General features: G+C 41.3%; 1 protein-coding gene across 1 annotated transcript in view; it reads left to right on the top strand.

The window, feature by feature from the left end:
* LOC136144259 (ATP-binding cassette sub-family C member 4-like) overlaps positions 1–26,204 on the top strand; it is a 167,867-nt gene that overhangs the window by 98,701 nt on the left and 42,962 nt on the right. Inside the window, exons 21-25 of the mRNA XM_065902006.1 lie at positions 3,776–3,926; positions 8,446–8,565; positions 9,726–9,836; positions 15,863–15,963; positions 17,579–17,770. Coding sequence (XP_065758078.1) covers positions 3,776–3,926; positions 8,446–8,565; positions 9,726–9,836; positions 15,863–15,963; positions 17,579–17,770 — 675 coding nt within the window. The remainder of the gene's footprint in view (positions 1–3,775; positions 3,927–8,445; positions 8,566–9,725; positions 9,837–15,862; positions 15,964–17,578; positions 17,771–26,204) is intronic.

Here is a 26,204-nt window from a genome sequence, read left to right on the forward strand (position 1 = left end):
GGACTGATGCTGAAGCTAAAACTCCAATATTTTGACCACCTGATGTGAAGAACTGACTCATTTAAAAGACCCTGATGTTGGGAAAAATAGAAGGCAGGAGGAGAAGGGGACGACAGAGGATGAGATGGTTGGATGGCATCACCGACTCGATGGACATGAGTTTGAGTAAACTCCAGGTGTTGGTGATGGACAGGGAGGCATCATGTGCTGCAGTCTATGGGGTTGTGAAGTGTCTGACATGATCGAGCGACTGAACTGAACTGAAATGGGTTAGGTGATATCAAAGGAGAAGCAGAGGTGATGAGGGAGGGTTTTGAGAACCAGAGCCAATCTCTAAATTTCCTGAGACGTGTGAGCTGCTCTATATGCTTCCGTGAAGACTTCACTGCCCCTTGGTTTGTGTTAAGTTTGTGTGCCTAGTCACTCAGTGGTGTCTAACTTTGCAACCTCATGTACTGTAGCCAGCCAGGCTCCTCTTTCCATGGGGATTCTCCAGGCAATAATACTGGAGAGGGTTGTCATGCCCTCCGCCAGGAGATCTTCCCAACCCAGGGATCAACCCAGTTCTCTTGTATTGCAGGTGGATTCTTTACCATCTGAACCACCAGGGAAGCCCTATCTCACCACAATATTGGGCTAATGTAATTTCTCCTCCAGGTATAGGTGATCATTCTCTGCAAACTAAAGAATTTTTCTGAATTGTGAAAAATCACGATTTTCTCTCAAGTGAAAGAGTTCATCTAAGATTTTTTTTATTTGTTCTGTGGATTCATTGACTTTGGATAGAATTTCCCAAATGGTGTGCTCCAAAAGGGAAATATATAAAAATAATGATCCTCCTTATTTGGGGGGCATCAGGACTTGGGTCACTTGCTTCTGGGTCAGTATGCTTCTTTCTACATACCCATCACTGTCTCTGTTTCATAGTGTGACAGAGGTGCAGAAGCACAGGCCATGGTGCTGTGATCCATCAGATGGGCCTGAAACCCAACTAGGTGGGAGGAATTGTGTGTGTAGCTTGAATTGGGCTTTTTGGGATTCCTGGGAATGTAGGAGAAAGAAATGAGGTTGGCTTCAAGGAAGGGGTTTATTGTGTGTTTATTGTACACTAGGATCTTTTGTTTCCTTCTTTAGATGTTGACTTTTTCTTAGATATTATTTTCATCTTCTACAAACTTCTATAAAGGGTTTGAGATGGCTGGCAATAAAAGATTCACAAATGTATATACATATGAGAGGAAAAGTGCTCAGTCATGTCCAACTCTTTGGGACCCCATGGAATGTAGCCTGCCAGGCTCCTCTGTCCATGGAATTCTCCAGGCAAGAATACTGGAGTGGGTTGCCAGTCCCTTCTCCAGGGGATCTTCCAAACCCAGGGATCAAACCTGGGTCTCCTGCATTACAGACGGATTCTTTACCATCTGAGTCACCAGGGGAACCAGTATGCTTTGTGTGTGTGTGTGTGTGTGTGTGTGTGTGTGTGTGTAATAAAACTGTTGGATACATCCTCTTTGAATTGCTTTAGAATTTAGGGCCATGAAATCTGAACCTAGCTCCAGATTTTCTGAGAGCATTAGTGATGGGTCTTCAGTGGGTACCTAAGGAAAAAGCATTGGCATAGCTTCCATGGAACCCTTCATTTTGATCTTACCTCTGCTTCCCAGCTTACTTGCCAGACTGGGTTAGGCATAAAAGGCCCTCACCTGGAGTGGTTTATTTTTTTTATTTTTTGGAGTGGTTTAGTCACTCAATCTTGTCTGATTTTTTTTTTACCCCATGGACTCTAGCCTTCCAGGTTCCTCTGTCCATGGGATGTTCCAGGCAAGAATACTGAAGCAGGTTGCCATTTCCTTCTCCAATGGAACTTCCTGACCCAGGGATCAAACCCGGGTCTCCTGCATAGCAGTCAGATTCTATAATGACTGATCCACCAGGGAAGCCACCTGGGGAGAGTCAGATTATTGAAACAGATAAATGTTGTCTATCAAATGATGCAACTCTGCTAAAAACCAGTAATTTGGATTTTTTTTTAATAACTGACATTTTAGTAGTTTTTTTTTTTTTTCCCAAACAGCAATGGCAAGACAAGTGACCTAAAGGCTAGACATAGAAGGAACTGGAAGGACCCCTCCCCATGAACATGAAGGTTGTAGCATAGTGGGATGCACAGTCAAATCAGTGGCTGTAAGAAATTGTTTTCTGTACATCTAATTGGAGGGAGCTTAGACAGCCCTAGTTTTGTCCACTTATGATTAGAATTTATTCCTTCAGAATTCCATCCTCTTCACTCTGAGTTTTCTTTTGATAGCACGGCAGAGGTGGGGATAAACAGGAAAAGCACGTGGGTCTCCATCCAGATCATGCAGTTTGGTTCCCACGGGCTCCTAGCCACAGAGTCACAGTTCTGGTTGTTTGTTCCTCCTGCCTGCAATGTGACTCTGGGATTCCCTGAGTACAAACTGCTCCTCCTCTCTTTCTCTAGGATAAGCAATACCTTCCTGGGAAACTTTAGGACAATCACTTACCCTCCCAACTTCATATTTCTTATCTGTAAAGAATAGCCAGTGTAAACTCAGACAAGCATCCAACCTTCTCATTCCAGCTCCTTTTTGGTCAAAATTTCTATCAGCTATGATTTCTGCCTGCAAGTCATTCATGCCATTCTTTCTATTTGTTAAACAAGCCTATGAAATCAGTCATAAGTCTTAGAATTGTCTAAAAATACTCAGGTATTCTTCCCTGTGTTTCCCCAGCATGCTCTGCAGATCACTATGGATTTGTATCCATCTGAGATCATAAACTTCAGAGGCCTTGACCCAGACTGGGTGAATCTGCAAGTCCCTACCACCCCACCCCACTTTCATAGCAGGCAGACAACTAAATGTTGATTGCATTCTTATTGTCTGATACTGTCCTCCAGTGTATCATACTTTTCCTGATAAAGATGGATGCTTAAATCAGCATCAACCGATAATTTCATTTTCTATTCTACCTGCTATCTTTTTTAGACCAAGATCATTTCCCAAGAGAATATCATCTCAGGGGATAATGTGATGATTAAGAGAATGTTCATGTTACTCAGCACAGGGCCTTACACACAGTGCACACATTGTAAATGGAATCTGGTGTTGTTATAATAGTTAACCTTTGGAATGGACATTTTAAATACTTAGTATAATGATAGAAAGTTGGCTGTAAGTTGGGGGCAATCTTAAACATGTCATAATGGCTCATGACATGGGCTTCCCAGCTCCGTGACTTAGGCTTTACAGTGTCCATCAAGTTGCTTTTCCTCTCCCTGTGCCTCACTGTCTCCATTTGTAAGATTAGATAATACTGTTATTAGATATGTTGCACTAAATTTGTAATTAACCACTTCTTTATCCCTACATGTATAGCTGAGGTGTCTGGATTCCTTATCTGTGATGCCTGCTCACTCATCTCTCTAGTAACACCTGCTGACTCCTGAATGTTTGAGATGCAGCTCCTACTCTCTGAGCCTCAAATAGTCTCATTTGTTAAAAATAGTAATGCCTGCCTCAAAGGGCTACTGAGTGTGTCACAAGAGCTGATACCTAGAAGGTTCTTATCAGAGTGTTTGGTGCATGCAATAAACATCATGAGGACCACCTATAATTTTATTTGTTTGGAAGAGAAAGCATTCCCTGCTGTTTCAACAAGTTTCAAGGAAAGGAGTTTAATCCTAACAAATCAATGAAGTTTATCTTTGGAAAGTATCCTTGACACGAAGTCCTCTGTATTTTCTCTATTTCAGACATTTCTACTTGTGATTGGTGTGGTGGTCGTGATGGTGGCTGCAATTCCTTGGACTGCTATACCTGTGATTCCCCTTGTCATCCTTTTCTTTTTTCTTAGGCGATATTTCTTAGAGACGTCACGAGATGTAAAACACCTGGAATGTACAAGTGAGTACCAGGGCGGTCAGGTTGGGATGGCAGTGCAGGCTGTCTTCCATTCATACTGCAATTAACCAGACCCCTGAAATTCTGCTGACTGTTCTGTGGAATTTCTCACTGTTAACATTAGGTGATTGAAAGTTATGGCCCATGAGGGTAGGTTTGGCCCTTAAGGCAAATGGAGCTGACGCTGTGTCAGCTGCACTTTGCATTTTAGCCAAAGGAGGGCAGATGTGAGCACCATGAGGACAGGGACCATTTCTGTCTTGTTCATGACATACTTCCTAACATAGAGTATCCACTCTATTAATACTATTCTTGAAAGTATTTCATCATGTTGGAACTATTGTAGAAGGAAAATAGAGAATTTTTCTTCAAAAGAAAGCTGAGCACTGAAGAATTGGTGCCTTTGAACTGTCATGTTGGAGAAGACTCTTGAGAGTCCCTTGGACTGCAAAGAAATTCAACCAGGCCATCCTAAAAGAGATCAGTCCTGGGTGTTCATTGGAAGGACTGATGTTGAAGCTGAAACTCCCATACTTTGGCCACTTGATGCGAAGAGCTGACTCATTTGGAAAGACCCTGATACTGGGAAAGATTGAAGGCAGGAGGAGAAGAGGATAAGATGGTTGGATGGCATCACTGGCTCAATGGACATGAGTTTATCAAAACTCTGGGAGTTGGTGATGGGCAGGGAGGCCTGGCCTGCTGCAGTCCCATGGTATTACAAAGAGTCGGACAGGACTGAGCGACTGAACTGAACTAAAAGTTACCAGAAATGACAAGGAAAGGAAAAGATTAGGAAAAGGAAAGGAGATCTCAGGAAATATATGTCAGAAGTGATATATTTGAAAAATACACTCTTTCACATGTTCTAGTAAGTTGCAGTTGTTAAAAGTATTGAAATGATGTGTATTAGTCACTCAGTCATGTCTGACTCTTTGCAACCACATGGACTGTAGCCCACCAGGCTCTTCTGTCCTTGGAATTCCCCAGGCAAGAACACTGGAGTGGGTAGATGTTCCCTTCTCCAGAGGATCTTCCTGACCCGGGGATCGAAGCCAGGTCTCCTCTATCGCTGGTGGACTCTTTAATGTCTAAGCCACCAGGGAAGCCCTATTGAAAAGATAAGTCCTGTTATTCTCAGGTTTGCTCTTTGTCATTGTCAGGATTTGGGGTGACACCACACTGTGTACCCCTTCTTCAAAGCTATTCATATAAATGATGCTGAAAATAATCCCCTAGGAGAACTCAGGAGGGAGATCTGTTCAGCATGCATTTAGTTGATTACTCCATTCACCTTCCTAGTTTTAGAATAATGGGGAACAGACATGTCCCTGGGTGGTTCTGTGGGTAAGATTCTGTGCTTCTACTGCAGGGGCCGCCACTTCAGTCCCTGGTTGGGAAACCAGATCCTGTGGGGTGCAGCTAAAAAAACAGAATAATGGGGAACACATTTTATGATTAATTAGTCTATTCTACAGGTAATCACAGATGATGAAATAATCAAATTTTTCTTTTATTAATGTACACAGTTCATCAATATTAAAATAAAAATAAGGAAAATAGATTGTTATATATTTTTTAAAGTTATAAAACAATAGGCAAAAGGTAAGGAGAGAATACGCTTGCATCAGAGACCTCAACCGTGAATAGTTATTGCAAATTAATACCAACTTAACCTTCTAGAAACCAAGCCAAGGACAGACACATATAGAGTCTCATGCTTCTCTATATCTACTAAATGGAAAAAAATCTCAGTTCATCCAGTCAGAGGAGTTTTTTTTATTGTGCCATTTGTATGTTTTATTTTTAATAACAAACACTTGAGGTACTTATCTTTATCTGCAAAAAGGATAGTGATTTATCAGTTTCATTAAATCTGTAGAAGACATTTTCACTCATCAAGAGGAGCAGCTAACCTCCTGTGAGGTTGAGTTTGGTGAGGTGTTTGGATGGATGGGGAGCAGTAGATTCCAGGTGTGTGTGATGCTCTACCTGTATGACTGAGTAGGATGGTAGGACCTGGGGAGGCAGAAGAGGAAGTGATGAGCTCCATCCAGTCTTCTGTGTAGACAAGGCTTCAGACGTTTTATGGTTTGAGGCCACTCATGAAATGGAGTCATTCAACAGTCTTGTTGCAAAGCAGGTCTTTGGCAAATTGAGAGAGGGGTTGTTCCAGAAAGAATATTTGACAGAATTTTTGCCTGGGGCAAGGGCCATTTCCCATTCATATGGAAGTGGTGAGAAGGGCTCCTCCTGAGGTTTTTGTCACGAAGCAGTACAGGATTTTCTCAATATTTGATCTGGAGAGTCTGAGAACTTTGGCACTATCACTGTGGAATATTTGGATTTTTTGCACCTAGTAGGCTGAAACAAGTTAGACAATACATTTAATCCAGGTACCCCATCCTGCACACCTCAGATAATCACATGTGGTTGCCAGTTAACTAGAATATTTGTGTTCTCTGTCTAGGTGGTGGTGGTGGGGGCTGTTCAGTCCCTCAGTCATGTCTGACTCTTTGACCCCATGGACTGCAGCATGGCAGGCTTCCCTGTCCTTCACCATCTCCTAGAGTTTGCTCAAACTCATGTCCATTGAGTTGGTGATACCATACAACCATCTCATCCTAGGGCTGAGTGGACGGTCACCTGGCCCCTAGACCAGGCTGTCCTCCCCTAGCCCAGGGCTTCCCATCCTTTATGAGCCTCAGTGTCTCATAGGAGGAAGTCTTCTCCTTCCTTATTGAACTGGGGACACTAAACCCAAGAGGAGGTTCTGTGTCTTTACCTATTTGTACCTCAACCCCTCCAAAACATGCAGTTCCCAGGTGCACGTCGGTATTGACTGAACTGTACCAGACAGGCAGTCAGATGCTGGACTAAGAAGTGAGGACCTGAGAACAGTTTGGAGTTTCACCCTTGATCCTTTCCCCATCATTTAATAAAATCTCTGTAGCCTCCTGTAAGATGCATTAATAACTTCCTGTAAACAACCTAGCTGTACTAACAGGTCTTCTCTAGGAGATGCACAGGTAACAAGGTGACGTCAGGATTTCCAGCTGATACAGCACAAGTTATCACTCACCCCAGACTGAGGTCACAGGCTCACTATATGCCCCTGACAACAGCAAGTTGCAGCCTCGTTCACGGTGGGGAATGAAAACCGTAAGTGGTCCTCCCTGCTGAGCAGCCTGCAGCCCACCTGTTCCCTGACAGGCAGGAGCCTGACCCTGGAGCTCGCAATCAGTGTGCTCTTAGAGAAGATGGCAGGAAATGAATGACCAGTCATGTGACACCAGACCCCAAACCACATGAAGTCACTCAAAAGAGAATGGCTACTAAGGCCACTGTCATATTCTAAAAGATTGATGTGAATGTCCCATGCCGCAGTGACCTCCGAACACTAGGACAGGTATCTAGCAGACAATTATAAAAACATCCATCAGGTTCCCAGAGCAGAAGTCAAGACTATTCAAAGACTCCTCATCTGCCGGGTCCTGTGGGCACAAGGGCGGTGTGGTACCAGGTGCTCCGTGATCACACAGAGACTCCTGGCGCAGGTGCGGGGAGAGTCCCCGGATGGGGGAGACGGCAGACTATCTGCTCCCCTTACTCGTCTCCCCCTGTCCTGGGTCTGGGTCTGGTCCAGGGTGGGGGATGTACTGACTATCCCAGTCCTTAGGTTATTCATCCAAGGAGGAGACGGCCCACAGGTAGCTCATCAAAATCAGTGTGGTGAGGACTCTAATGAGGAAATAAATTTTAGAATGCTATTGATTCAAAAATTAGTGAACAGTAATTACCCATGAAACGGAATGAAATATTACCATTTGCAGCAGCATTGATGGACTTAGGGAATATTATTAGTAAAGTAAATCAGAGAAAGATAAATATGATATCACTTATACATGGAATCTAAAAATAATACAAATGAATCTGTACACAAAATAGACTCAGAGACATAGAAAACACACTTACAGTTGCCAAAGGGGATTGGGAGAGAGGGAAGAACAAATTAGAAGTATAGGATTAATAGACACACTGCTATTAATGTGTCAAATAGATAACAAGGATTTATTGTAAAGCACAGGGAATTTTATTCAGTATCTTGTAATAAATTGTAATGGAATATAATCCAAAAAAATTAACTAAATGACTATACCACATATCTGAAACTACTACATTATTGTAAATCAACTATACTTCAATATAATTTTTAAAAATTGTGAACAATTTCCACCTGGTGAGATGCCAGAAAAATTTGGAGGGAGGTGTGTTTGAGAGGATCTTGATGAAAGAACAAGAACTTCTTTATCTAAATCTAGCTATGATTTGAATTTGATCAAAGATAGTTTCAAAGAGAATCTTTTATTCTCAGGTTATTAAAGTGAAGTGTGGTGTGAGCAGGAGTTTGTAGGTCACATGGAGGATTCCCTTTGGGCAGGACATATGACCACAGAGCCCGGGAGACAATAGGTTTCTTTGCATTCAGCCTCCCTGACTTTCTCTGTCTCTGCTTCCCCAGCACGGAGCCCGGTATTTTCCCACTTAGCATCTTCTCTTCGGGGACTCTGGACCATCCGGGCATACAAAGCTGAACAGAAGTTTCAGGACCTGTTTGATGCACACCAGGATTTGCACTCAGGTCTGTAAGCTTCTGGAGGTGATTTCTAAGAATGGGATATGCTGCCTTCTGAGGCTTACTCCCTCTCAGGTGGCCTGGATGGCCCGCACCTCTCTCTGTGTCACCTCAACCTCCTCCTCTGCACACCCACCTCCCCCACCCCTTCCTCTCAGCATCCCCTCAGTGCTCCCTTCTTCCCCATCATCCCCTGCTTTTCTCCCCTGACTGGCTCACATTGTCCTTGCATCACTGTGCCCTCTGGACTTCTGTCTCTTTAGGGCAAGAGTCAGCAAACTTTTCTGTGAAGATCCAGATAGAAAATATTGTAGGCTTTGTGTGCTATACTGTGTCTCTTGCAACTACTCACCTTTGCTTTTGTGGCAAAAAGACAGGCGAAGATAATACATCGGAAAATGGCTGTAGCTGTGTTCCAATAAAATTTTATTTACACAACCAGGTGGTGGCTGTTCTCGCCCTCCAGGCTGCGGTTTCCTGACTCTTTTCAGAGCATGGAGGGTAACAGATGTGATCGAGGAAATAATGACCTTATTTGCCACCCACTTGACTATGTTTTTATCGGTGAAAATTTTTCCATAGGTAGAAAATTCAGAATTTCCTCCAAGTCTATAAAATCCAAGCCAAACTTTCCAGTAATTATTGTATTTTGAAGATAAAAATGGCATTTTGAAAGTCATATGCATATCATGTTAGCTGATGGTCATATAGACACTGGCCCCTAAGAATAAACACCGCAGGGCCCTGTAGTGAGGGCAGAAGGTGCTGGAAACAGTGTGAGCTGTGCTGTCTGCTGTCAGAGAGCTGGGAGCAGTCGGCCCTGTGAGAGGATGATCTTCACACTGAGGCCCAGCGCTGCAGGAAATGCACCGATGAGACAATTTTCCATCTTCCTTCTTGTGATCGTATCTCTGTTGATAACCTGTGGGTTGACGTTTTCAGTGCATGCTTCCTGGACTGATTCCTGTGTGCCCCATACTTTGTCTTGTGTTAGAACCTAGTTTTCTGGAATCTTCAGGTTCCTTGAGTGTGTAACTTTGCTGTCCTACCTGTGTAAAGTCTTCTGTAGCTCAACTGAGAAAATGCTCTCCCTCATGAGAGCTAACAATAGAGCTAACTTGATTTTTCTGTTTCTGTATTACACTTATTATGGTTCACAACTCCAGAGGCTTGGTTCCTGCTTTTGATGACGTCCCGATGGCTCGCTGTGTATCTGGATGTCATCTGTGCCATCTTTGTCACTGTTATTGCTTTTGGGGCCCTGATTCTGGTAGAAAGTAAGTACAGATATGAATACTTGTGGTATGTTTACACTTTTTAGCTTTGTTTGTAGTTATTAAACTCTTGTCATCTTGTCTAATACATATACTTTTTGGTTCTAATGAGTTGTATTAAAGTGCCTGCATATGTGACTTCACAGTGAGGTCCATGTGAAGTAGTTTGTGTCTCGATGAGAACTTTTATCTTTTTTTTCATTTACTTATTTATTTATAGTAGGTCCTTTTTGAGGTCATTTTTTAAAAAAATTGATTGGCATATGGTCGATTTACAATGTGTATATACTTGGTGTATAGCCAAGTGTATCTGTTATACATATATCCACTTTTATAAAGATTCTTTTTCCATACCTCATGAACATTGGGGTGCATGTATTTTTTTTAGTAATTTGCATTTTGATTAATACTTCAAATGAATTGTCTTTTAGAAAAGAATTTCTGTTTTTGACTTTCGGAATCTTTAGGAGCAAAGACCAGGTATGAACAAGCCTGTTCCAGCAGACCTGTGGTGCCTTGGGCCCCTTCTTTGGCTCACTTGGACCATTCTTTCATTTTTATTTTAAGTTGTATTGGGGTATAGTTCTTTACACTGTTATCTTAGTTTACAATGTATGCAAAGTCAATCTGCTATACATACACATATATCCACTCTTTCTTAGGTTCTTTCCCATGTAGGTCATGACCGAGTTCTCTGTACTTTACAGTAGCTTCTTATTCATTATCTATTTTAAGATTTTATATATAGTAGTATGTATGTGTCAGTCCCAGTCTTCCAATTTATCCCTTCCTTCCCCTATCCCCTGTTAACCATAAGTTTATTTTCTACATCTATTACTCTACTTCTGTTTTGTAGATAAGTTCATTTGTAGCCTTTTGTTATATTCCATATATAAGCAATATCAAATTCTGTTTTTCTCTGTCTGACTTACTTCACTCAGTATGAAAATCTCTAGGTCCAGCCATGTTGCTGCAAATGGTTTTATTTCACCCTTGGTTATGGCTGGGTAATATTCCACAATATGTATGATAACGCATCTTCCTTATCCATTGCTCTGTTGATGGACATTTAGATTGCGTCCATGTCCTGGATATTGTAAATAGTGCTGAAATGAACATGAGGGTGGATGTATCTTTTGGAATTATAGTTTTCTCTGGGTATATGCCCAGGAGTGGGATTGCTGGATCATATGGTAGCTCTATTTTTAGTTTTTAAAAGAACCTCCATATTTTTCTCCATAGTGGCTCTATTAGTTTACATTCCCACCAACAGTGTTGGAGGGTTCCCTTTTCTCCACATCTTCTCCAGTATTTATTGTTTTGATGATGCTCACTCTGACTGGTGTGAGGTGAAACTTCACTGTAGTTTTTTTTTCATTGTTTTTTTTTTTTTTCATTTTTTTTCACTGTAGTTTTGATATACATTTCTCTAATAATTAGGGATGTTGACCATCTTTTCATGCATTTTTTTGGCTATCTGTGTGTCTTCTTTGGAAACCATCTCTTTTAATCTTCTGCCCATTTTTTTTATTTTGTTGTTTATTTATTTTTTGATATTGAACTGCATGAGCTGTTTGTATATTTTGGAGACTCATCTCTTGTAAGTTACTTTGCAAATATTTCCCCCCATTCTGCAGGTTGTCTTTGGTATTTTTTATGATTTTCTTTGCTGTGGAAAAGCTTTTAAGATTAATTGGGTCCCATTTGTTTATGTTTTATTTTATTTTCATTACCCTAGGAGGTGCTGCAGTTTGTGTCAGAGTTCTCCATATGTTTTCATTTAAGAGTTTTGTAGTGTCTGGTCTTACATTTATGTCTGTAATCCATTTTGAGTTTATTTTTGTGTATGGTGTTAGGGACTGTTCTAATTTTATTCTTTTATCAAGGGTGAAACAGTTCATCAGCCCAGGTTGGATGATTTACACAAGTGCTCGGGGCTGGTGCACTGGGAAGACCCAGAGGAATCGGGTGGAGAGGGAGGTGGGAGGGAGGATCAGGGTGGGGAATACATGTAAATCCATGGCTGATTCATGTCAATGTATGGCAAAACCCACTACAATATTGTAAAGTAATTAGCCTCCAACTAATAAAAATAAATGGGAAAAAAAAAGTAGCTGTTTAGTTTTCCCAGCACCACTTATTGAAGAGACAGTCTTTCCCCCATTGTATATTCTTGCTTCCTTTCTCATAAGTGACACAGGTGTGTGGGTTTATCTCTGGACTTTCTGTCCTGTTATATTGATCTGTATTTCTGATTTTGGTGACACTTTCAGTTACTGTAGCTTTGTAGTATAGTCTGAAGACAGGGAGCATGATTCCTCATAGCTTCATTTTTCTTCTTTGTTTTTCTCAAGATTACATTGACTATTCATGGTATTTTGTGTTTCCATACGAAATGTAAACTTTTTGTTCTAATTCTGTGAAAAATGCCATTGGTAATTTGATAGGGATTTCATTGAATCTGTAGATTGCTTAAGTAGTTTGTTTGTTTTCATGGAGATCTTTTATCTTTTTATCTTTCTTTGAATGGGTTGAGGTCTATATAACTGTAGCAGGATAACCTTCCGAACATCCCAGGTATTATCCTGTAGTTGGATGGAGGGAACCAAGTTTACTATTAAGCTTTCTGGACAGCTTAGGTTTTAGATTTTAGCTTTAGGGCTACTTGGATCTCTTGGTTGTAGGGGTCTGGTGTACTGGTGTGAGAAAGAGTCTCTGTAGCAAAAACAGTATCCTCACTGCTATGTGGGTCACAGATAAGCAGTTGTTGAAATGTGTGGCATGAATTCACCATCCCTCACTATTCCATAGCAATAACCCTGAAGCACAGTCTTTAATGCAAAAATGAGAGTAATTTTTTAGATTTAAAAGCACTGCCTTGTTTTGCAAAACCCATTGCCTTATTTTTATGATTTCAACTGCAGCTACATTGGACATAGAAAGTGAAATTACATAATGATAATTGAAGCATAAGGAAAAAACCTGAACAATGACATCCTCACTTATGTTATCTGTCAACTGTATCTCAATCCAGGTGGGATAAATATGATAAAGGACAAAATTGGTAAGGACCTAAGAGAAGCAGAAGAGATTAGGAAGAGATGTCATGAATACACAGAAGAACTATACAAAAAAGAACTTATTGACCTAGATAACCATGATGATGTGGTCACTCACCTAAGCCAGACATCCTGGACTATGAAGTCAAGTGGGCCTTACCTTCAAAGCATTACTATGAACAAAGCTAGTGAAGGTAATGGAATTCCAGCTAAGCAATTTAAAATCCTAAAAGATGATTCTGTTGAAGTGCTGTGCTCAGTATACCAGCAAATTTGGAAAACTCAACAGTGGCCACAGAATTGGAAAATGTCCGTTTTCATTCCAATCCAAAGAAAGGCAATGCCAAAGAATGTTCAAACTATCATACAATTGCACTCATTTTTCATGATAGTAAGTTTATACTCAAATCCCTTCAAACAAGACTTCAGCAGTACATGAACCAGAAACTTCCAGCTGTACAATCTGGGTTTACAAAAGGCAGAGGAAGCTGAGATCAAATTGCCAACACTCACTAGATCATAGAGAAAGCAATGGAATTCCAGAAAACATCTGCTTCATTGACTATGTGAAAGGCTTTGACTGTGTAGATCACAACAAACTGTGGAAAATTCTGAAAGAGATGGGAATACCAGACCATCTTACTTGTCTCCTGAGAAACCTGGATGCAAGTCAAGAAGAAACAGTTAAAACTGGATAAGGAACAATGGACTGCTTCAAAACTGGAGAAGGAAAATGACAAGGCTGTATATTGTCACTATGTTTATTTAACTTATATGCAGAATACATCATGCAAAATGCTGGGCTGGATGAAGCACAAGCTGGAATCAAGATTTCTGGGAGAAATATCAATAACCTCAGATATGCAGAAGATACCACTCTAATGACAGAAAGTGAAGAGCCCCTTGATGAAAGTGACAGAGCAGAGTGAGATAGCTGGCTTAAAACTCAGCGTTCAAAAAACTAAGATCATGACATCTGGTCCCATCTGGGAAAAATTAACAGCAGTGACAGATATTATTTTCTTGGGTTCCAAAAATCACTTCAAACTGTGACTGCAGCCCTGAATTAAGATGTTTGCTTCTTGGAAGGAAAGCTGTGACAAATCTAGACAGAATATTACAAAGCAGAGACGTCACTTTGCCAACAAAGATCCATATCGTGAAAGCTATATTTTTTCCAGTAGTCATGTAAGAGTTGTCAACAGATATAAGAGTTGGGCCATTGAAAAGGATGAGGGCTGAAGAATTGATGCTTTCAAGCTGTGGTGTTGGAGAAGACTCTTGAGAATCCTTTGGACTGTAAGGAGATCAAACCAGTCAATCCTAAAGGAAATCAACCCTGAATATTCACTGGAAGGACTGATGCTTAAGCCGAAGCTCTAATACTTTGACCACCTGATGCAAAGTGCTGACTCATTAGAGAAAACTGATTCTGGGAAAGATTGAAGGCAGGAGGAGAAGGGGGTGACAGAGGATGAGATGGTTCGATGGCATCACTGACTTGATGGATATGAGTTTGAGCAAACTCCGGGGGATAACGAAGGACAGGGGAGCCTGATGTGCTGCAGTCCATGGTGACACAGAGTCAGACATGACTTAGTGACTGAACAGCAACTTTGTTTAGTTCAGTTCAGTTCAATCACTCAGTCGTGTCTGACTTTTTGTGACCCCATGGACTTCAACACACCAGGTCTCCCTGTCCATTGCCAACTCCCAGAGTTTACTCAAACTCATGTCCATTGAGTTGGTGATGCTATCCAACCATCAAATCCTCTGTCGTCTAACAACTTTGTTAGTTCTTTCTAAATTCATAGTATTTTTAAAAATTTACTTATTTACTTGGCTGTACTGGGTCTTACTTGGGGAATGTAGGATCTTTAGTCTTAGTTGTAATAGGCAGGACTTTAGTTGCAGCATGTGAACTCTTAATTGTGACATGTGGAGTCTATCTAGTTCCCTGACCAGGGATCAAACCCAGGCCTCCTGCATTGGGAGCTTGGAGTCTTAGCTATTGGACCACCAGGAAAGTCCCTCATAGTGGTTTTATTATGTCTCACACAACAGAAGTAATATTATGAGTAATCCTGTCATTACATGCAAATGATTTAAATATTATAAAGGAGTCTTCTCACACTATATATAAAATGAATAACTAAAAAAGACCTACTGTATAGCACAGGGAACTCTATTTAATACTCAGTAATGATGTATGTGAGAAAATAATTTTAAAAGAGCAGTTTACATATATGTCTGGCTAATTCACTTTACTGTACACCTGAAACTAACGCAACTTTGTAAATCAACTATTACTCCAACCATCAGCAGGTGAATGGATAAGGAAGCTGTGGTACATATACACCATGGAATATTACTCAGACATTAAAAAGAATTCATTTGAATCAGTTCTAATGAGATGGATGAAACTGGAGCCCATTATACAGAGTGAAGTAAGCCAGAAAGATAAAGAACATTACAGCATACTAACACATATATATGGAATTTAGAAAGATGGTAATGATAACCCTATATGCAAAACAGAAAAAGAGACACAGAAGTACAGAACAGACTTTTGAACTCTGTGGGAGAAGGTGAGGGTGGGATGTTTTGAAAGAACAGCATGTATATTATCTATGGTGAAACAGATCACCAGCCCAGGTGGGATGCATGAAACAAGTGCTCAAGCCTGGTACACTGGGAGGACCCAGAGGAATCGGTGGAGAGGGAGGTGGGAGGGGGGATTGGGATGGGGAATACGTGTAACTCTATGGCTGATTCATGTCAATGTATGACAAAACCCACTGAAATGTTGTGAAGTAATTAGCCTCCAACTAATAAAAAAAAAAAAACACAAAAAAAATTGATAATTAAAAAAAAAATCATAAAAATAAAGGAGTCTTCTTTGTAGAGTGACAGAAGGAACTATGTGAGGGGTTGAGAAGTAGACTGACTTTATTCTTCTTCCTCATTTAGCTTTGGATGCTGGGCATGTTGGCCTGGTCCTGTCGCTCACCATCACACTTACCAGTATGTTCCAGTGGTGCGTCAGGCAAAGTGCGGAAGTTGAGAACATGGTGATGTTTATCTTTTTGTTCTTAATGTTTTTAAGTCTCCTTGCTGTTATATGACATAAAATCAATTCTTATATAAAATAATAAAACTGTTATTTTTACATCATTTTACAATGTTTTTTACATTCTCCTCCATCTTCTTAAGGGCTTCCCTGGTGGCTCAGATGATAAAGAATCCTCCTGCAATGCAGAAGCCACAGGAGACACAGGTTCGATCCATGGGTTGGGAAGATCCCCTGGAGAAGAGAATGGCTACCCACCTCAGTATTTGTGCCTGGGAATTCCCATGGACAGAGGAGCCTGGCAGGCTAGAGTCCATGGGGTTGCAAAGAGTCGGGCATGACTGAGCAACTTTCATGCTAACTTTCCATGTGCTTAAATATAATGTAAAATAAAATAAATGCATGTTTTTCTCAGTCATGCATATGCCATGTCAGAAGGTTTTGTATTCATCACAAACTGTCTTCAAATACAATAAATGTCTCTGTAGGAGGGAGGTTCTGAAATCCTGGAGACAATATAAGCTAATTTCTTAGCAGCTTGTTTGTATTTGTTTCCTAATGAGTAATTCCTCACTTTTGGTAAAAGAAAATAATCCAGTATTTTGAGGTTTATTTAATTACTATGTTCCTTCACCCCTCCCCCATTTTATCATTTATTTCTGTGTGTGTTGAGCACCGAATTTGCTGGTGGCACTTCTTCCTGGTAGGATAGGCTCCCTCTCAGAGTGTGCTTTCTAAGGTGTGGAGTCATGGTTGTTTAGAAGACCTTAATCAATGTGTAAATTATTCACTTTTATATTTGTACCTTTTCCTAAAGGGAGAAAAACAATAAAAATGAAAATTTTCCATTTCTTTCTTCTAACAGAGTAGCAGTAGTGAAAGTCTCTCAGTCATGTCCAACTCTTTGTGACCCCCATGGACTATAGAGTCCATGGAATTCTCCAGGCCAGAATACTGGAATGGGTAGCCTTTCCCTTCTCCAGGGGATCTTTTCAACCCAGGGATCAAACCCAGGTCACCCTCATTACAGGAGGATTCTTTACCAGATGAGCCACAAGGCAAGCCCAAGAATACTGGAGTGGGTAGTCTATCCCTTCTTCAGGGGAACTTCCCAACCCAGGAATCAAACTAGGGTCTCCTGCATCGCAGGCAGATTCTTTACCAACTAGGCTATCAGGGAAGCTGATAACAGAGTAGAAAATGACTGATTATTAAAATGAGGTTTGATGACCATCCAGTTCTTTTCATCTATAACACATGACCCTTCTGTAGCCACACATTACTAATTGGTGTCCATAAGTATTATTTTCTTTGAAAAAATTCTTTTTTTAAATTCAGATGTGAAAGGAGGATCAGTAAAATTTTACCATGCATTTCTTTAATTTTTTAACTTTAATATAAAATTTAAGGAAATAGTCATATGTAAAAGTATTGAAGATGATGAACAAGTTTTCAAATTATCCAAGGCCTCATCAGACTACTACTTCTATCCTTTGTGGATGCTGAGACTGGGATGTTCTGAACCGTATAAAAGCAGAAGGTTTCATTTACAATCTCTGACCATCCGTAAACAAGACCCTCTGATACTAACTCATGAGATGTCATATGTGTTTCAGATGATTTCAGTAGAAAGGGTGATTGAATACACAGATCTTGTGAAAGAAGCACCCTGGGAACTTGAGTATCGTCCACCGCCATCCTGGCCCAACAAAGGAGTGATTTCCTTTAATTATGTGAACTTCAGGCATAAGTCGGATGGGCCTCTGGTATTGAGGAACATGTATGCAGATATTTACTCAGGACGAAAGGTTAGTTTAAGCCATTTGCCTTTTTAAAATCCAGCTAAAGATTTAGCACCACATCTGCTCTTGGCTTTTTTGTCAGTGTGTCAGGGGGACTCTGTTCCTAATGGATGCAGATTAGATCAGTGACATTGCAGGTGAATCTTTCCTGGAAACTGAACATGGAATGGGGATACTAGGACTTTTTTTCCCTGTGTTGTGAGCTCCCTCGTGATGGTTGATGGGCCCTGGGATCCCTGGCTTCATCTTAACCTGACTCAGGACACTATATGTGACACCTGATTACTCATACAAAGTCTGGGATATCAGCCTTGTCTTCTTGGCTCTAACTCTCCAATGTCTCATTCCTTTCCATCTTTTCTTGTTTGTATTTCTGAGATCTCCTCCTCCTCCCATGGTGCCCTCTGGTTACAGCCTCCTTCTCTGTCCCTTAGCCCTGCCTGTAGCCTTCTCCACTCACCCACACTGAGCTGCCAGCCCCCTGCCCTCCCCCCACAGACTGCTGCTTTCTTTAGCACAGATCTGATCCTTACTGGGCTGTGTGAGCTGCTGCTGGAACCATAGCATAGCCTCAAGTCCACTTCAGCAGGGGCTGTGGGGTGAGCTTGTGTCCACCAGAGAAGAGTCTGAATAATGACCTAGTCAGCAGTGAGGAATCATGGTATTAGATGGAGGCAAGGTCTAGAGATTGGCTCAAAGTCAAAAGCAATTTGATGGGAGCAGAGAAGATCCATGTGGTTCATACAAAGTCTTGTGACCTGACCTGTGACTTGGACTTGTGAGAGAGGCGTGTGACCTGGACCTGTCAGCATCCATGTCTGCTGGTGATGTTCCTTCCACACTCAGTTTGAGGCCCTCAGCTGGGATCAGGACAGAATCTTGAAGAAGAGACTAAACCGGAACAGACAAGGAGTAGGAAGCTCTTCCCCACCTCCCTCTGCAGCCAGTGTGTCTGACATACACGCCCCCCTGCACTCGGATTGTGTGTAGTTTCTCCCAAAGCACCAGGTCCTCCCTGTTCCCAGTGCACATACTGCCCCTCAACCTCAGAGACCCAGGCCCTTTGCCACCTGGATGGTGCAAATCTCCTCATTTTCTGAGTCAACTCTAATGCATCTTTGAGACCCTCAGTTCTTCCTTAGTGTCTTATATATTCTTTTAAGATAGTGTTTATACACCTATGTTTATAGCAGCCAAAAGTTGGAAGGAACTAAATCCTTACAATGAAGTATTATTCGGCCTCAAAAAGGAAGAAAATTCTGACCTATGGATAAACCTTGATGACATCATGCTAAATGAAATAAGCTGGACACAAAAGGAATGAATACTCTGATTTCACTTATGTGAGGTTCCGAGAGTAGCCCAATTCAAGAAAACAGGAAGTAGGATGGTGGTCTCCAGGGACTTGGGGAGGGGAAGTGGGGAGTTGTTTGTTTAATGGTAAGAATTTCAGTTTTACAAGGCAGAAAAAAATTCTCAAGCCTGGTTGCACAACAATGTGAATGTACTTAACACCAAACTGTCCACTTAAAAATGGTTAAATAATTAAATTTTAGGTTATGTGTATTTTATCATAATTAAAATAAAAGATAGTACCTGTGGCATGCTCTATAATTGAGATCTGTATCTCATAGTACCTTGAGGTTTTTTAAAATCAGGGAGCATCTTGTTTTCATATTTGTTCCCAGAAAGTAGCATTCTGCAAGGCACAGAGAGGGTGCTGAGGGACTGCTGGTTGTGAGTAACACACAGGTGTGAGCAAGCAGGAACCAACACACACACACACACACACACACAAACACATGACAACTCCATAATTAACTGAAAGAACTGCTCTTTAAAACTCTTATCACCCCACAGACCCATCTAGTGGAAAATAGCTATAATTTAATGAATGAAACCCATGTAACATAAAAGAATATTCAACTTAATGCCTGAATGTTACCCAGGGAGCAGCTTCAGTTAGTCACAGGGCAAAAACTGGTCCTTATTATTTCCAGTTCCACTGTAGGTCAGGAAAAAGGTGAACTGCTGTGTTAGGAAAACATTAATCACAGCTCTTAATATAATCTTATCCCTGAGATAAGTTATGTGATGTTAACTTACTCTTAGACAATGTGTCTGTCAGATTTTCTGCTGTAAATATAATTCTGTTAACCTGCACTTGTCTTAAATTTTCTCCAAAGCCATAAAATATGAATTATCTAAGAAACTCTATAGTACAACTTAGGAACATAACAGATTCTTATTCTTATTCTTCCTTCTTAAAACCTTTAAATCATAGGATCATTGAGATTCTAAAGTGTTTGAGGGAAAATTAAGTTTGGAGACTGAATTAACAACTTCAGTAACTTGACTTTTGATCTGTGCCTTGGTTCACTCTCAGTATCGCTGTTAGCTTCATTTCTGTTTGGAAATGATACCCAGGCAGTGTGTTCATTAATTGATTTCACTTCCCTGTGTATATCTCAGGTTCCCTCTCCTGCTCACCTGTCCCAGCCCCTGTCACTCCAGGATACCCCTTTGGTGTTGGATTTGATTAAGAGAAGCTGTTGTCAGGGGTGGGGGGTGGGGGGGGGGTGTTGGGGGCAGGCGACATGGGAGTGAGCCAGCCCAGCAGGAGTTGGGCTTTATTCTCTTTCCCTCTTTTCCTTTTCTGTCCTGATTTCTAGAAGTTAGAGTCAATAGGAAAGTATAGTAGGTACTATGCAAGATTTTAATCACGAAAGAAATAGCAAGTGAAAATAACCAGGACTCCCCTGGTGGTGCAGTGGATAAGAATTCACCTGCCAATGCAGGCCGCACTGGTTCAATCCCTGGTCTGAAGAGTCCACCCACTGCAGAGCAGCTAAGCCCTGCACCACAGCTACTGAGCCCACGTGCCACAGCTCCTGAAGTCTTCGCTCAGCGTCAGCAGAAGCCCCTCAGGGAGAGGCCCCTGCGCTGCAGGAGCAGCCCCCATCGTCACAACTAGAGACAGCTCGTGCAAACAATCAGGACCCAGCGCAGCCAAACAGAAAAGCCAACATGAGGTAAATAGGACCCTAGACTTCCTAGTTAGAGTCTGAACATGGGCTGCATTTTTCATTTAGATGATTTTGTGGTTGATTTGAACATTTTAGAGAGTCCTGGGCAACAAAATATTTTCCCGCTCTCGAGGTAGATTGATTTTGCTTTCTTTCTTCTTACAGCTATTATTTGGATAATACATTGTTACAGATGCTTAGTAGACCATGCTGTAATGTGCAAAAATATTAGTTTCCTACATTTTTTCCTTCTTTTAAGTAATATTTTCTTAAAAACCTCTCCCCTCACTCCCAGATTCCTCCCATTCTCCTGCTGGCTCCTAGTTTCCTGTGACTCAGACTGTGGTGCCAGAGCCAGCAGCACCTGCCTCTCCTGGAGCTTCTCAGAAATGCAGGGTCTCAGGCTCACCCAGACCTCTTGACAGCCTAGTATCTGAACATGACCTCCACCTTTCTCTCCCATGGGCAATTTTTGATGAATGATGACCTGTGATTCCTAAGAAATGTCCTTTGACAGTTTGAAATTGAATTCAAGAATTCCCAAATCTCTGCTGTGACTGGACAAGAGGCTCTAGAATGTTCTGTGCCACTAGATTTACTTACTTTTATGCTTTTATGAGATGGTTGAATGGTATCACTGACTCAGTGGACATGAGCTTGAGTAAGCTCCGGGAGTTGGTGATGGACAGGGAAGCCTGGTTAATTGCAATCCATGGGGTCACAAAGAGTCGGACATGACTGAGTGACTGAACTGAACTGATGCTCTATAAATTGCACCTTTACATTATAATCTAATTCTGTGTGATTCCACTGCTTTTCTTTGCATCTTTCCAGTGGAGTCTGTCTTCATTACAGGCAGTTTTCATCCTGTTGTCTGTCCTTCCCCACACCAGCCTCATGCAGGGACTGGAGGGATTTCCCACAGGTTCAGCCCTACCTGGACCTGGAGTCAGAGAGAGTCCCATGCAGCAGTGTATATGTGGCTGTTTCACCACCTGATGGGATCAAAAATGAGTCTTGCTGCCCCAAACAGGGCACGAGGTCTGTTTAGCCTGTTCCCCAGGCACCATGTGTCCCCCTTATGAAGGTTTCTTTCTCAATCAGGCTGTGGGTGCTGGTTCTTCCTCCTGACAGCTGGCCCATTTGCCCTCAGGTACCTTCTTTGCTCTCACTCACCGCATATACGCCTGTGTCCACAACATGCTTTAATGCTCTGAACATAAGATCTCTATGGTAGGCCTGTTCCTTTAACTGAAACTATACCTACTTTCTCTGTTCTAGCTACACAAAGACAGGTGTCAGGTCATCCAGGGGATAAGGAAGACAATCAGCAGGTGGAAAAGAGGCCAACAGATGTGGATTTGAGTCCCATCCTGCTAATTATGGGCTCTGATATTTAGATAGGCTAATTCATCTAAGCCTCAATCTTTTCTTACACAAAATGGAAGTGATAGATTGTAACCCATAGGGTTTATGTACAACTTAAAGATAAGGCATATAAAGCACCCAGAGTAAATGCTTGGACAAAAATGGTCATCATTTTCATAGGGCATAAAATGGCCATAACCACTTGTGCTGTGGAAGGTGTTGTCTGTCCCATGAGATTGAGGTGTTGGCCATTTGAAGTTGTATTTATGGTTGTAGGATCCATCTGCTGTGTCTGTCTCTGTTTGATTTATCCTATACATAATTTGGTAATAGCTTTTCCATAAATTTCTCTGGCCTGAGTTAAAAATCTCAGCTCCCATGGAAATTTCTTTGTCTCAGGACACCACAGGTAATACAAATAAGAAAAAGTCAAGTCCAATACAGATCCTGATGTCAGCATAAACAGTCTGGTTGAAGAAACAAGAAAATGGCTATATTAGCTTTGTAAGCTAGAAGGAGATTACAGTTTTTATAGATGTTTATAAAAACTGAAATAACTTCTGGTAGAGTTGGAACAAGTCCATATTAGGGGACAGGGAGAGCACTTCCAAGGAATTAGACATGTGAGACATACTTAGTGTTTAGAAAGTTTCAGAAGGTGGAAATGCATGTGAAAGGCATTCTGGGAGGTAAGACCAGCATAAGCAAAAGCATGATGCCCTGATCCAGTGAATGAAAAACTAGACACCTGCAAAAAAAGCATCCTGAAAATGAAATGCCAAGTGTGTAACACACATTTTTACGTTCAACCCTCACAACTACCTAGTGATGCCAAGGAAGCAGACTCATGTACATCAAGGATGGAGAGGTTAGAGACGACAGTTTTGTAGAAGAGACATCCTGGGGTGGAGTGTTGGGTGCTGAGCTGGCATTCAGGAGTTTAATCTGAGAAGTGAGAGCACATGGACCAGAGTGGGCAGGTGTAGGGGGCAGGGAGCCAGGAGCTGTTATGCCTCCAGCAAGACATCCCGGGAAAGTGATTCCACTTCTTGGAAAAAGTTGGTGTTGATTAAAACAAAGCTAAAACACCTGGATTTGTGAACATGCAGGGAAATGGGTGGTAGTAGAAAATGGTATCATACTTCTGGAGGGCACATTAACAGCTTAACAGCTTCCTCTGAAAAGTTCATATTTTTTTGTTGTTCAGTCACCTAGTCATGTTCAGCTCTTCACGACCCCACAGACTGACATACACCAGGTTTCTCTATCCATCACCATCTCCTGGAGTTTGCCCAAGTTCAAGTTTATTGTATCAGTGATGCCATCGAGCCATCTCATCCTCTGTCATCCCCTTCTCCTCCTGCTTTCAATCTTTCCCGGCATCAGGGTCTCTTCCAGTGAATAGGCTCTTTGTGTCAGGTGGCCAAATAATGAAGCTTCAGCATCAGTCCTTCCAATGAATATTCAAGATTGATTTCCTTTAGGATTTACTGGTTTGATCTCCTTGCTTTCCAAGAGGTTCATGCATGACTCTCAGCAATTCCACATCTGAAGGAAATGATTAATGTTGTTTTCAAAGATTTAGCTACAGGGATATTTAACACAGGGTTATTTATAATAGCGAAGTATTTGATGCTGCCTAAATATCCAGCAGGAGAGGATTTGTTAAATAAATGCTCACATGTACTATAATATTATGCAACCATTAAAATAAATATTTTTTATGAAATACAAAATGAACACACATATAACAGTATGTTCATATTAATCCCATTTTGTTTAAATATGTGAACTTGTATCTTTAAGAACATATACAAAAAAAATACAACAACAACAAAAAGAACACATACAGAAGCCTAGAAAGTAAAAACATTTTAAGAATATTTTTTTCAGAGTGCTAGGCTATAGCTAGTATTTATTTACTTTTCAAATTCATTTGCACTGATTATGATGAAGAAAAGAGTTTATTTTAATTTGTTTTTAAACACTATGAACCTGGGAAAGATGTAAGGAGAGTAAAGTGGGGAAGATGGGTGAAGGGGTTGTTTTGTGTGGGGCCTTGAGTGTTGATTATGTTGAGTTTGATGTGTGAAGAGAGATCCAGGTGCAAGTGTCTAACAAGTTGTGTCATCATTAGAGACCAACCTGGTTGGAAAAACAGAAAGGGGCCATTGCAAAGCAAATAACAGAAGATTTTCTTCAAGTGTCTTTATAATTTTATTTATTTATTTTTGGCTGTGCTGGGTCTCTGTTGCTGCTCGGGCTTTTCTCTAGTTGCCGCATGTGAACTTCTCACTGTGGTGTCTTCTCTTGTTAAGAGCATGGGCTATAGGGTGTGAGGGCTTCATTAGTTGTGGCACGTGGGCTCAGAGCCGTGGTTCCTGGGTTCTAGAGCGCAGACTCAGTAGTTGTGGTGCACGAGCTTAGTTGCTTCGCAGCATGCGGGATTCTCCTGGACCAGGGATTGAACCCACATCTCCTGCATTGGCAGGCAGATTCTTTACCATTGAGCTACCAGGGAAGCCTCCCAAGTGTCTTTAGATTGAAGAATGTGAGCTTACTGATACTGGTGACACTCTTCATGTGTAATTGGTAAGACCCTTTGGTGACACAGAAAAGACATCCAGACTGTAGCTTTGATGACTGAACTCTAGGAATAATCAGAATCAGGTTTTCTTTGAGTTGCCTTTCTCTTTTTCGGGGGGCCTGAGGTCGTGCAATTTGTGGGATCTTAGTTTCCTGACCAGGGATCGAATCCACGCCTCCAGCAGTGGAAGCACAGAATCTTAACCACTGGAATGCCAGGGAAGTCCCCTGGTTTTTTAGTTCTCTTCACTGGAGTTTGGAACTCACAGTCTTGTGGTCATGAGCAGTCCTCGGTGCCCCTACATATCTCAGTCCATTTATGCAAAGTTTACAGATGTTCCCGTTTACACAGATGGATCAGTTTCAGTGGAGCTGATAACATGGGAACATATACACATTCTCACTGATCAGTTCTCACCTGTATCCTGATGTGTGTTGATTTGTGTATAAGAACACTCAGAAATATAGACCCACCTATTTTACTATGCTTCATAGATAATGCTTTTTTTTTTTTTTAAAGGACATTTATGGCAACACTGTGTCAGGCAAGTACATTGACACAATTTTTCCTATAGCATTTGGTCACTTCATGTTTCTGTCACATTTTGATAATTCTTGCAGTATTTCAAACCATTTCATTATTATTATATTTATTATCCTGATCTATGATCACTGGTTTTTAATGTTCAGTTCAGTTGCTCAGTCATGTCCGACTATTTGCGACCCCACAAATCTCAGCACACCAGGCCTCCATGTCCGTCACCAACTCCCAGAGTTTACTCAAACTCATGCCCATGAAGTCGGTGGTGCCATCCAGCCGTCTCATCCTCTGTCATCCCCTTCTCCTCCTGCCCTCAATCCCTCCCAGCATCAGGGTCTTTTCCAATGAGTCAACTCTTCACATGAGGTGGCCAAAGTATTGAAGTTTCATCTTCAGCATCAGTCCTTCCAATGAACACCCAGGGCTGATCTCCTTTAGGATGGACTGGTTGGTTACTACCCTATAAATGCTTATGGTTAGCATTCTTTTAACAATAAAGTATTGGAAATTAACGTATGCACATTTTTATATATAATGCTGTTGTACATCATTAGACTACAGTATAATATAAATGTAACTTTTATTTGCACAGAAAAACAAAACATTTATATAACTTGCTTTATTTTGATATTCATGTGTTGTGGTGGTCTGGAGCCAAATCCAAAATATCTTTGAGCCCTGCCTGTACATAGAACACATGAGCCACATATATACATACTATGACCTACCTGTATGCAGAGAATGGCCCATCTATATTATATGAATTAGGATTTAACATAAGGTACAAAATGTCCTGAGAAGCGTATTTGCAGACCAAGAAGCAACAATTAGAACCAGACATGGAGCGATGGACTAGTTCAAAATTGGGAAAGGAGTACTTCAAGGCTGTATATCGTTACCCTGTTATTCAACTTACATG

The sequence above is a fragment of the Muntiacus reevesi genome, chromosome 11 (genome assembly GCF_963930625.1).
Source record: "Muntiacus reevesi chromosome 11, mMunRee1.1, whole genome shotgun sequence".
NCBI lineage: Eukaryota > Metazoa > Chordata > Mammalia > Artiodactyla > Cervidae > Muntiacus > Muntiacus reevesi.